We start from the raw sequence: 13,396 nt of genomic DNA, 5'->3' as shown, positions 1-13,396 counted from the left end.
ATGGATTGCATGTTTGTGTCCCCTGGCCCCCCAAATTTATCTGTTGAAATCCTAATCCCCAGTGGGATGGCATTAGGAGGCAAGGACTTTGGTAATTAGATCATGAGGGTGGAGCCCTCATGATGGGATTAGCATCCTTAGAAGAAGAGACAGAAGAGCTTGCTGCCTCTCTCTCTCTGCAACGTGAGGACACAACCAGAAGACAGCTATCTACAAACCTAAGCACATTCTCCCCACACACCAGATCTGCCATCACCTTGACCTTGGACTGCCCAGCCTCCAGGACTGTAAGAAATGAATGTTTGCCGTTCCAGCCACCCAGTCCATGGAAGTCTGTTAATAGCAGCCTGAATTGACTAAGACAACAGGCTTGACAGACACGCAGTAGAATGGCTATGGTCTCGAGTCTAAATACATCCTTGTATTTTCCAGCAGGCCCCAAATTGTGGCAATGAGAATAACGTGTAAATCAAAATCTAGAAGACTTTCTCACTTAAAGTCTGATAACGCAGGGGAGGTCAAAACTCTGAAAGACGTATTTCTACCACTGTACTGCGGTTTCTTAGTAAGTGGCCTGCACTCATGGTGGTTCAGAAGCTCTTGTCCTCAAACTTCAACTCCCCCTTCTTGTCAAGATGATGAGACTGTCACTGCTCTGAGTCACAAAACCACACACCAGGTAGATCAGCACAGCCCAGTAGCTCTTTTTAAATATTCTCCCTTTAGGGCCGCCTGGGTAGATCAGTGGGTTGGGCATCCGACAATTGATTTCGGCTCAGGTCATGATCTCAGAGCTGTGAGCCGGGAGTCTGCTTGAGATTCTCTCTCCCTCCCCCCTCCCCACACCTGCTCACACACTCTCCCTCTAAAAAATACGTATTTTCACTTTAGTCAACTTGGTCAATTTGGTCTGGATTACTGGACAAACAGTCCTGGAATATACCATTGCAATTTGTTGTATTTCCCCTTCTCAACAGCCTTCCTGTGTGCTAAAAATGCATTCCTAAGGCTCTGGTTTGATCCTGGTTTTGTGTTGGTCATCGAAAGTCGGACCGGTACTTCTTGAAATGGGACAGACCTTTAAAAGGTGCAGGGGAGCGAGCAAGGAAACACGACGCGGAGGCGTTTGTCAATAGAATAAAGCACACACTTTATTCACTGAGTGGTGAGTGCACAGCAGCAACGCAGAGGACAGGGCGGGGAGCGGCGGGTGCTGCCTGCAACAGGAGCGCGGAGCAGGTCGGGACCGTCAGGCACGGCAACGCGGGGCCAGCGGCCGCCCCTGCCTCTGCACACTAGTCCGTGGTCTGTGGGGCGCAGACCGACACCCACTCACTTTCACGGGGGACAGGACACATCTTGTACACAGCGGTTCTTCCAAATACTCACACTCATATGTCTGAAAGGGGAGGGAAGGAAGAACTGACTGGACGTCTTCTGACGCTTGCAAGAAAATTCCATTAAACTGAACTTAAAATGAAAGGACTCCAAGAGATTTGGATTGTCAGCAACTCACAGATGCCACACACATTTATTACTGGACGGGTCTGTACACAGAACCCAAAAGGAACATCAAGACTGTGGACAACTGTTTTCTCTTCCATGGCGTAAGGAAAGACAGGCATATACAATCATTAAGTGGCTCACCACCTTGCTGAATGGTAGTGGGTACAGTATTGTCTTCCGCTACCTTTGGTGAATGGGCTCCGAAAGTGACTCGTGGGATCTTCACTCTTGAGAGAGACACTTTTGGGAAGAATTTTATTTCATGATAACAATTGCCAGTCCATTACACCAACCATCAGAAAATGTTGCATTTGTTTAATTTTGCTGTGTTTACATATACTGTTTAGAAATTTCTTTCAGCTGAAACGGACCACTTCCCCCTTTCCTTTGGAGTCTGCCATAAATTAAACTCACCCAAATAAAAACACAAAAGTCCATATGCAGAGCATATCAATCACCATCTCCTCATGGCTTCCTGAGCAGCAAATGGAAAGAGTGATTTTGTCTTTTTTTTTAAAACCAAAGTAAAAGTTTCTTTCATTATATATTTGCCTAATTTCCTTAATGTACATTATCACTATAAGGTGGTGTCACAGCAAATCTCAAGCCTGAAATAATCTCTTTTTCTGAAGAGAACATTCTTCAAAAGGGAGTACTAATGAGTGAGTTGTAGGGTTTACTCACAAACACTTGGTTTGTCAAAAGAAAATAATTTTAAAGATCAAGTCAGGTCAAGGCTGGCCTAGGAAGTGTAGATTAAACAGTGACCAGTAATATAGAAGAGGTGATTTGTAAAAACTGAGCTTGCCTCAGACGACATGGGGGCGGGGGGTGTTACATAGAGTTCACTTCCTTCCACCATCTTTCCTGACAGTCAGAGAGAGGGCTCACCTGCCCCTTCAATGCACAGAACACGAACACCAAGCTTTTTGAAAGAATTTTTAGAAAGACCTACCTAGTCAAAAGTGGTTAATTCCATTTTTTTTTAACTTGCAAAAGCATATATATTGTATATAATCATCTGAGAAGCAATTCTTTAGAAAAAGGTGTTTGCTTTAAAGTGTAAAGAAATTAGGGGAAAGTTTTATAAACATTTCCAGCAAGACTTCTCGAAGTAGAGTTGACGGCCATCACCAGATTGAGAGGATGAGAGTGGCAGAGGGAATGTGCACCGTATGACCCATTAACCCTGGCTTTTCTGTTGGAGGTTTCAGAGAACAGGCAGTTTATCTTTAGTTACCAAAGAAGTCACATTAAGGACATTTCATAACTAACGCAAACCGAAATATAGATGCATGGTTGGCCCTCCAAGTTCTCAAATGCTCTTTAGGTCTCATCTTAAACCACACGGGAAGAATAAATGGTATCCTGGCTCTTCTGGAAGAAATTTTAAAGGAAGCACTGACTTTCACGTTGTCAGAGGCCTCTTTCGCTTCGTGCAGGTGTTGTGTGTTTAAAGAATCACAAATAAGCCCAGTGCTCAAAAATATAGCCCTTGGGGTATGGACCAGGAAAGTTTGCCATGTGTAGAAGTCCTCGCCTAGAGTGAATAATCCTGTGCCTTGGACTGCATTAACAACTGGAATTTTTATGTGCAGTGCAGAGTGGGGTTCAAGCAGAGAACCCCGATCTCCTGCACAGTGGCCTGGACATTTTGAGGACAAGCATGCTGAGTCCAGTTTAAAGAAAAAAAAATGGATAGGCCATTGTAGCCATATATTAGATTTGGCAGTTGGGAGAACCAGGTTGCCCCATGGCCCATCCCTCCAGCTGGAGCCTTCTGCTGGGAGTGGAGCCGGGGAACCCAGTCCACATTATGGTTTCCCACGACCCCTCCCCAGAGCATAGCACCGTGCTGCTTGCAACAGGAGGCTACTGACATTTTCTGGTAATGCATTTTTTTTTTTTTTTTTTTGCACGGTATAGTTTTAAACAAGCTAATAAACTTGATATGGAAAGAAGCTTCCCATCCCCCACCCCCAAGTTGGATGCAGAACTGAATTCAAAAGAGATGAGAAAAGTAGAGTTTCGCCAGTGGGAGCAGGTTTTGGGTTCAGATCTTTAACTATCATTGCAATTTTTCTCACACTGACATTTGCTCGGCATGTGCATGGATCATAACTCATTAACCAACGACAACACTGAGGGTCCTTTATGATCCCCGTAATGAACAAATTCTCTCCACCAGCCTAGCACTGGGACCCATCTGGCCATCCTCGTTGTTGATGACTGGGAATGCACCATGGTCCCCACTCCTCACACTTTGCCAGAGCAAAGCAAGGACTAGGATACGCAGGCATTATACTGAGGCTGCCGCTGCCAGAGAGATCAGAGCGAAGACGGAACAGCAGAAATACTGAATTAAAGCAAGAGGCCACTGAAGGCACCGAACTGCAAGCTGCAATCTGGGGGCTTCAGCCCGAGGAGGAGCTGGTCGTCTCACGTCTGCTCCATCAGGATCATTTGCAAAATATGTTAGTAATAATCCTGTGCCTTGGACTGCATTAACAACTGGAATTTTTATGTGCTAATAGCTTTCGTTAGATGTGAACACACATCCACACACACACATCCACGCGTGCACATGTGCGTGCACACATGCATGCTCGTATTTGTGAGAACGGTCCTCAAACATTCAGTGTGCAGCACTGGAAGGACATGCCATTTCCAAGCCCTTCGGGAAGAGCACAGGAGAGGCATAAAGCCCTCAGAGAGCCCATCATATCAGCCGGGTGACAGAGTGGGTCCCAAGTTAGAGATCTGCAGCAGAGGCTCCAAAACGATTTTTACTTGCTTTTTACCATGGAGATTGGCTACTAACTAATTCGAGTATTTGGTGGCAGCAGGAAGAATTTCTGAGCTTTAATTAGAAGCGGCATATGAAGAGAATTCAAACGATTTCCCTTTGGCTTTAAAACAGAATTTAAATTCCTAGGCAGAGCCCCCAAAGCACGAGAATAAATGTGAAAACCACCCATGTGTGGAGCTGGATGGAGATACCCTCCCTTGTCCACCTCACCGCTCATTGGAGTCACGGCCAGAGGCGTCCGGGAATCACGATGGGGTCTCACATGCGAGTTTCGGTGAAATCCTAGGCTCCCCTTCCAATCTGGTGTTGCTGAATTTTCGGACTCCGGTGTGACACTCCAATGTCCATGTACAGCCTGATCTGACGTCTGGGCTCTTCACTGTGCTGCTGACCTGAGAACCTGAATCACGGGGGATGCCGGCTCCTGACACGGACACCCTTCCACAAAGGATGCCGTCGGGTGCGGTGTAGCCTCAACCCTGACCTCTGAGTCATGTGCACGTGTGCAAACATCCCTCAGAAGCTGCAGCACAGCGGGACAAACATTCAAGCAGAGGTGAAATATAAAAGAACATGCGGACTCCCCAAACTACGCTGGGTGCGTTCACGTACACACACTTACACACACACACCGTGAAGTCAACAGAGCTAGGCAAGAAGGAAAGCTGAAAAGGCCAAATTAAATCAATCTGAGGCAATATACCCTGGAGTTGCAGAGATTTCCAAGAGCAAAGCGTGCCTTTCCTTAGGCTACTAGTGAAAAGACCTCAAAAAAAAAAAAAAAATCCAAAATCCATGTGGGCTTGATCAGATTCAGAGGACACTGGATGAGAAGCAGAGGATGCAGGGTAGAAGAACTTGCATTGGCGGGACACAGAATTTTTCTTTTTCTTTCTCTTTCTTTCTTTTCCTCCCTTCCTTTTTTTTTTTTTTTTTTTTTGCCAAGAGTGCTGTGGCCCTGGGACAAAAATCATCTAAAAGCACACAAATGGAGATCACTTCTCCCTTTCCTTTCTTTGCAGTGGGGGCCTGCAGTGGTGGGGAGGCAGAATGAAGCGTACAATTTACCACAGAAAAAGGATTAAGGGAGATACTCCTTTCATTCCTTTTCCCTCTCTCTCTCTTTTTTTTTAAGTAATAGCTAAGTAATTTGCCAACCAGGTCCTAGCAAAGAGTAGAGAAAAAGGAGCTTGTTAAAAATGACCTTGGCTGCTATTCAGCCCACTCACTCAGAGCTGCTCAGTTCCCTGACTCTGACTTCTATCCTGCTGGGGCCCAGGCCGGGCTTCATGGGGCCAGTGAGGACAGGGGTGTGCAAAGCGGCGCGACCACATGGATATGTCCCTCAGGCTCTTCCTTCTTAGCCACGGTGCTACATAATAAATATATTCCTACTTTGGAATGATTACAACTGCTTTTTTCCACGCGGCATCCTAAGGGCACTTGCTGGCTCCTACCCATACAGTCAGCACTCTGGTTAGACAATAAAGGAAATGAAAGAAGTAGCTCCTGTTGTGTACATAAGGTGATGTCAAAAGGTCACATGTGAACACTACTGTCGAGTGTGGGGAACACAGAAATTTCAACCCCGTTACTTCTTGGCAAGTGTTGCCAGTGGTTGGCCCAATATTTGGCTTATGGGTATTTTAATCAGGTTTCCCGTTTTGTTGTTGCTGAGGGATAGTAGTTTGCAAATTCTCCAATCAAGTTTGGGCCTTAACACAACATCCTATGTGTCGCCGCCACATCAGTCTTTTTCCTAACTGCTGTCTACACAGCGGGGTATGTGGGGGGCGGGCTTAGAAGAGTTTCGCTTTCTTCTTCATGTCGTTGCGTCTCCAAAGAGGTAACTTGTCAAATTCCTGTATGGACATTCCAAAGATTTCCCGAAACACTTCTGGGGCTAAGTGGCGCTGTGGGTGGGAGAAAGAATAGTGGTCAGTCCTGATGGCCACGTGGATGGCCTTGAGACTTGTTCTTGAGTCTACAAGCGATCATTTTGAAGAGCAAGGCAGAATGATGGCAGAGGAGTTTACCTCTGAGGCTGGTTAGCAGGCACTGGACCAACTGGCTCCTTACCTGCTTGGCCCAGGTGAGGCACCCTCCCCAGCAGACAAAAGAGCTGGCAGAGTATTAATGATCATTGTCATATGCTCTGTGGTGATAGGACATAGGAAGGTGAGTCGTTATGCTGGAGGCAACTCCACTTCAGGTCCTTGGGATGTTGAGAAGATGCAGGGAAAATGGACCATAGCACTAAGAAAGCCAGACAGAGACTTCCAGAGTGGAATCTGGGGAGCCCTGGGGCTTCCTCCTGGCTCAGCAGCAGCAGTTCTGCTGGACACCTGGTCTACCAGGAGAATGGATTCCATCTGTCGTCCCTCCTAAAGAGTTCCCTTAGGATAGCAGAGCCTTTATTCTCTGTGCCAGACTGACTTCACATACAAAGGTACTGCCTTTTGTCAGGGAAAAGTAATGATTCTTTATAAGACTGGCAGCCAGAGTTTTTAATTAAAATCACTCAAGTGGAAAAGTATGATCAGCCTTGTGTGTCTAAGGAGGTCTTGGGCATGTACACCCAGATAACCCTTCAGCAAGCAATGTGGAAAGAGCCAAGAGGGAAACTTGTCCAGGGCAAACCTCGTTACTGAGCACGTCCTTCCCTCTCTCAACGAGCTCAACCCAGGTGCTGGGATATCTGAAGAGGGATGGGCTTACATTCTACAACACCAGCCATAATTATGGCAACATCAGGCTTCCGCAGAAGATGACTAAATCATTCCGTGTCTCCTGGCTCATCTTCTGGGTTTCACCACACATTTAGGCTGATCTCGTAAGTGTATATTATTTGGGTTTTCAATCCCGAGTTATCTTAGTTCTACCTACCATGAGAGGTTGATTCTTTTCTTTTTCTTTTTGCCTTCATTGAAACATTTCTTAGGGGAAAGTTGGGGGAAATGCACAGGTATCTGCGGTTGGGACTGGTCAGTTAGTTTACCTCCAGCCTGGTTCTGTCCACATCTCTTAGGATTTTGTTGCGCCCTCTGTTGGTCACCATCAGCATTTCATATGGAAATATCTGAGAAGCAAAGAGAAACACCTCTTCTAGAACACTGCTGTCCATTTTATCAACAAGCAGAATCTCCCTAAAATCTAGTACTCCCAAGACAGAGCTTCTAAGACATTATAATTACGGTATCTGAGTGATGGGTGTTCCTCATATATCCCGTGGACAGGGACCAGTTCTTGCATGTTTTCTCAACTCATCAAGTCTCACGTAGCCCTGTGGCTTTGTTGAGTGAAAGAATACAAACTTATTATGTCTCGGGGGTAAAGGTAAAAATTAGAAGTGAAATGATAGGAACACAGTTTATATGGCGAGGGTACCTCTGCAGGGTTCAACAATCTTGTTCCACGACTGGCTCATGATTTCACGGAACCAGGCTGACCCAGAAGCAGTGTTCTGGTGGAGGACATTGAAGTAAGCCCCAGTTATGGTCACTAGGGAGTACAGCCTTGGACACCTCTGGAGTTTCAGGATGGTCTGGAGCTTGGGTAACCAACCATCCCAGTTTGCCCAGGACTGAGGAGGTTCCGGAATGCTAGACTTCCAGTGCTAACACTGGGAAAGTCCTGGGCAAATGGGATGTCTTGGTCACTCTATCTCGAGTGGTTGGCAGCTGCCCCACTTAGCACTGGGCATGCCTCGTGGTGCTCATGGCAGGGACCAAGTGAGTACTAAGCTCACAGGAGAGGTGTGCTGGTCCTTCACTACGAACACACAGTACCACACCCTGTGAGGACTTAAACCTGTTGACTCGGTGTGACAAAACCAGTGAATGTCCAGGTACTTTGTGACACAGCTTGTCTAATGTATCAGCCTGGAAGCAAGTAGGCCTCAACACTGAAAATGGTGGAAAGAGAGAAAAACAAATCTTTTCAGGATTATGCCCGGTTTGCTGTCCCCATGTGAGAGCAGAGAATGGCTACACTTGCCTTTGGTTCCAACATGTTGGGCATGGACACCCCTCGATCCATTCTCGTCCCAGACATGTGGCCATCGGGGAGAGTCTGCAACAGAAAAGCTGGTTTAAGGAGGAACACATGACAGCACCTGGAGCTGTGGGGACAACTCCGTGGCCTCCCAAAATTCCCTGTTTGGGTCTCAAATCCTCACTGTTTTGTAGATGTGTCATCTTTTTTTTTTTTTTTAAAGATTTTATTTATTTATTTGAGAGAGAATGAGACAGAGAGAGCATGAGAGCGGGGAGGGTCAGAGGGAGAAGCAGGCTCCTCGCCGAGCAGGGAGCCCGATGCGGGACTCGATCCCGGGACTCCGGGATCACGATCTGAGCCGAAGGCAGTCGCTTAACCGACTGAGCCACCCAGGCGGCCTAGATGTGTCATCTTAATCACCATACATTTTTCAAAATGAGATCCTTGCTGCATAAAAGCAGGAATACTGGGAATACTGTTCATCATCAAGTTGGGGACAGATCCTGGCTTACTAACTATTGACTAATTCCTAATTTAGGATCCATGCATGAAAGCATATGGTCTATCAAAAAAGTGCCACGTCAGTGATTGTGTTATTTCACTCTTCGTTTTCTTTGCATTTTTTCCCCTTTTCTCATTCTCCACCATCATTTTATAAGGTTTAGGGTCCAGGAAAAAGGGAATGGTACCAGAGCAGCTCTTTCCTATTGGCCAAGACAGTGGGACCACAGGAAGGAGGGGAGGACCCAAAGTACCAAGCGGTTATGACTAAAAGGCAAAACTGTATTTGAGCAGGCCCTTGATGCTGGTCTACTTCCAGCCCAGAGAGGACTCTCCGAGGCCAGAGCAAGAGCCCCCCCTGACACCTAGCCTGGTTCAGGCCACATCCCCAGGGCCTACAGAGCCAGCTGATGTTGGCACCAGGCATGCCTGATCCTCATGGCTCCTCCTATCTATGGACTAATGAACCAGACAGATCAACCCAAATAAGGATCTTCTCAACAGAAACCCTTCCGTGGAGCAGCAACCCGTGTCTGCATTGGACAATGGTTGTTTTACTGGTGTGGCCAACTTGAGAGACACAGTGTTCCATACCTGGTAGTCTAGAAAGGAAAGAAAAAGAAAATATCAGAAGGGAAAGCTCATAGAAAAACATGGACATATTAATATACCATATCCTATTGCAATTCCCCAGACATTCTCCAACACACCACGTTCCTCTCTCTGCGGGGGTCTCTGAACACACTACCTCCCTGCCCCCCTGAAGCCAGGGAAGGCCTGCTCCAGTTGCTGTGATCAGTTAAAATACCCTTTCCTCACAAAAGCTCTCCCCGACACTCTGAAGGTATTTCTGCCTTCTCTGATTCCACCATGCATTGTTGGAAGCTTCTCTCCCCTCACCCCAACCCGTCCCTGTCTCTCACTCAGTCATGTGCATTTTTGACAGCCTGGCTACGTCTTGCTTAGAGCACACTGTAACACCAGGTATCTCTCTACTGAGTGCTCAGCACGTGGCAGGAGTGATGAATTCATTCTTACACACCCTGCTTCTCATGGTCTCATTTCAGTAGAGATGCTTTGCGATTTTTTACAATTTATTAAGTTCAATTAATTAACATATTAGTTTCAGAAGCAGAAGTCAGTGATTCATTAGTCTTACGTAACACCCAGGGCTCATTATATCCCGTGCCCTCCTTAATGTCCATCACCCATTTACCCCATCCCCCCACTGCCCTCCCCTCCAGCAACCCTCAGTTTGTTTCCTATGATTAAGAATCTCTTAGGGTTTGTCTCCCTCTCTGATTTCATCTTATTTTTCCCTCCCTTCCCCTATGATCCTCTGTTTTGTTTCTTAAGTTCCACATATCAGTGAGATCATATGATAATTGTCTTTCTCTGACTGACTTATTTCGCTTAGCATAATACCCTCTAGTTCCATCCATATCGTTGCAAATGGCAAGATTTCATTTTTTTTGATGGCCGGGTACTATTTCATTGTATATATTACACATTTTCTTTATCCATTCATCTGTCAATGGACATCTGGGCTCTTTCCATAGTCTGGCTATTGTGGACATTGCTGCTATAAATGTTGTGGTGCAGGTGCCCTTTAGGATCACTACATTTGTATCTTTGGGGTAAATACCTAGTAGTGCAATTGCTGGGTAATAGGGTAGCTCTATTTTCAACTTTTGAGGAACCTCCATACTGTTTTCCAGAGGGCTGCACCAGCTTGCATTCCCACCAACAGTGTAAGAGGGTTCCCCTTTCTCCACAACCTCACCAACATCTGTTGTTTCCTGACTTGTTAAATTTTAGCCATTCAGACTGGTGTGAGGTGGTATCTCATTGTGGTTTTGATTTGGATTTCCCTGATGCTGAGTGATGTTGAACATTTTTTCATGTGTCTGTTGGCCATTTGTATGTCTTCTTTGAAGAAATGTCTGTTGTGTCTTCTGCTTATTTCTTGATTGGATTATTTGTTCTCTGGGTGTTGAGTTTGATAAGTTCTTTATAGATTTTGGATACTAGCCCTTTATCTGATATGTCATTTGCAAATATCTTCTCCCATTCTGTCAGTTATCTTCTGGTTTTGTTGACTGTTTCCTTTGCTGTGCAAAAGCCTTTTATCTTGATAAAAGTCCCAATAGTTAGTTTTTGCCTTTGTTTCCCTTGCCTCATGAGATGTGTCTAGCAGGAAGGTGCTGTGGCTGAGGTCACAGAGGTTGCTGTGTTCTCCTCTAAGATTGTGATGGATTCCTGTCTCACATTTAGGTCTTTCATCCATTTTGAGTCTATTTTTGTGTGTGGTGTAAGGAAATGGTCCAGTTTCATTCTTCTGCATGTGGCTGTCCAATTTTCCCAACACTATTTGTTGAAGAGACTTTTTCCATTGGATATTCTTTCCTGCTTTGTCGAAGATTAGTTGACCATAGTTCTTAGAGTTGAGGATCCATTTCTGGGTTGTCTGTTCTGTTCCATTGATCTATGTGTCTGTTTTTGTGCCAGTACATACTGTCTTGATGATTACAGTTTTGTAATAGAGCTTGAAGTCTGGAATTATGAAGCCACCAGTTTTGATTTTCTTTTTCAACATTCCTTTGGCTATTCAGGGTCTTTTCTGGTTCCACACAAATTTTAGGATTATTTGTTCCAGCTCTGTGAAAAAAGTTGATGGTATTTGATGGGGACTGCATTGAATGTATAGATTGCTCTAGGTAGCACAGACATCTTAACAATATTTGTTCTTCCAATCCATGAGTATGGAATGTTTTTCCGTTTGTGTCTTCCTCAGTATCTTTCATGAGTGTTCTATAGTTTTCTGAGTATGTCTTTGTCTCTTTGGTTAGGTTTATTCCTAGGTATCTTATGGTTTTTGGTGCAATTGTAAATGGGATCGACTCCCTTAATTTCTCTTTCTTCTGTCTCATTGTTAGTGTATAGAAATGAAACTGATTTCTGTGCATTGATTTTATATCCTGAGACTTTGCTGAATTCCTGTATGAGTTCTAGCAATTTGGGGGTGGAGTCTTTGGGTTTTCCACATACAATGTCATGTCATCTGCAAAGAGTGAGAGTTTGACTTCTCTGCTGACGTGGATGCCTTTTATTTATTTTTGTTATTGTTGTCTGATTGCTGAGGCTAGGACTTCTAGTACTATGTTGAACAACAGTGGTGAGAGTGGACATCCCTGCCGTGTTCCTGACCTTAGGGGAAAAGCTCTCAGTTTTTCCCCATTGGGAATGATACTCACTGTGGGTTTTTCATTGATGGCTTTTATGATATTGAGGTATATTCCCTCTATCCCTACACTGTGAAGAGTTTTAATCAAGAAAGGGGATGCTATACTTTGTCAAATGCTTTTTCTGCATCTACTGAGAGGATCATATGGTTTTTGTCGTTTCTTTTATTAATGTAATGTATCACACTAATTGATTTGTGGATGTTGAACCACCCTTGCACCCCAGGAATAAATCCCACTGGGTCATTGTGAATAATCCTATTGGCTAGTTGGATCCTATTGGCTAGTATCTTGGTGATAATTTTTGCATCCATGTTCATTAGGAATATTGGTCTATAATCTTCCTTTTTTGGCAGGATCTCTGTCTGGTTTGGGGATCAAGGTGATGCTGGCCTCACAGAAGGAGTTTGGAAGTTTTCCCTTCCTTTCTATTTTTTCCAAACAGCTTCAGAAGAATAGGTATTAATTCTTCTTTAAATGTTTGGTAGAATTCTCCTGGGAAGCCATCTGGTCCTGGACTCTTGTTTGTTGGGAGATTTTTGATTACTGCTTCAATTTCCTTGCTGGTTACAGGTCTGTTCAGGTCTTCTATTTCTTCCTGGTTCAGTTTTGGTAGTTTATACATCTCTAAGAATGCACCCATTTCTTCCAGATTGCCTAATTTGTCGGCATGTAGTTGCTAATATGTTCTCATAATTGTTTGTATTTCTTCAGTGTTGGTTGTGATCTCTCCTCTTCCATTCATGATTTTATTTTTTGGGGTCCTTTCTCTTTTCTTTTTGATAAGTCTGGCCAGGGGTTTATCAATCTTATTAATTCTTTCGAAGAACCAGCTCCTAGTTTCGTTGATCTGTTCTACTGTTCTTTTAGTTTCTATTTCATTGAATTCTGCTCTAAATCTTTATTAATTCTCTTCTCCTGCTGGATTTAGGTTTTATTTGCTGTTCTTTCTCCAGCTCCTTTAGGTGTAAGTTTAGGCTGTATATTTGAGCCCTTGAGAAAGGCTTGTATTCCTATATACTTCCCTCTAAGGACTGCCTTTGTTGCATCCCAAAGGTTTTGAACAGTTGTGTTTTCATTTTCATTTGATTCCATGAATTTTTTTAATTCTTTAATTTCCTGGTTGACCCATTCATTCTTTAGTAGGATGCCCTTTAACCTCCATGTATTTGAGTTCTTTCCAAATTTCATCTTGTGATTGAGTTCAAGTTTTCAAAGCATTGTGGTCTGAAAATATGCAGGGAATGATCCCAATCTTTTTTTTTTTACTTTTTTATTGTTATGTTAATCACCATACATTACATCATTAGTTTTTGATGTAGTGTTCCATGATTCATTGTTT

General features: G+C 44.3%; 1 protein-coding gene across 8 annotated transcripts in view; it reads right to left on the bottom strand.

The window, feature by feature from the left end:
- Positions 1 to 1,495: 1,495 nt before the first annotated feature.
- Positions 1,496 to 13,396, bottom strand: part of ABLIM1 (actin binding LIM protein 1) — a 284,673-nt gene continuing 272,772 nt past the window's right edge. For 5 of the 8 annotated variants that reach the window (XM_081823453.1, XM_081823450.1, XM_081823448.1 and 2 more), the window contains exon 21: positions 8,753 to 9,414. In XM_081823453.1, the coding sequence (XP_081679579.1) occupies positions 9,272 to 9,414 (143 nt within the window). In that variant the 3' untranslated portion in view covers positions 8,753 to 9,271. Of the gene's footprint in view, positions 6,229 to 7,313; positions 7,395 to 8,311; positions 8,387 to 8,752; positions 9,415 to 13,396 lie in introns of those variants that run through there. The other 3 variants (XM_081823457.1, XM_081823456.1, XM_081823455.1) reach the window with 1 other exon arrangement.

This window comes from Leptonychotes weddellii, chromosome 6 (assembly GCF_054177405.1).
Source record: "Leptonychotes weddellii isolate Sample4059 chromosome 6, ASM5417740v2, whole genome shotgun sequence".
NCBI lineage: Eukaryota > Metazoa > Chordata > Mammalia > Carnivora > Phocidae > Leptonychotes > Leptonychotes weddellii.
The sequence above is the reverse complement of the archived record's forward strand: the minus strand, read 5'-3'. Positions and strand labels throughout refer to the sequence as shown.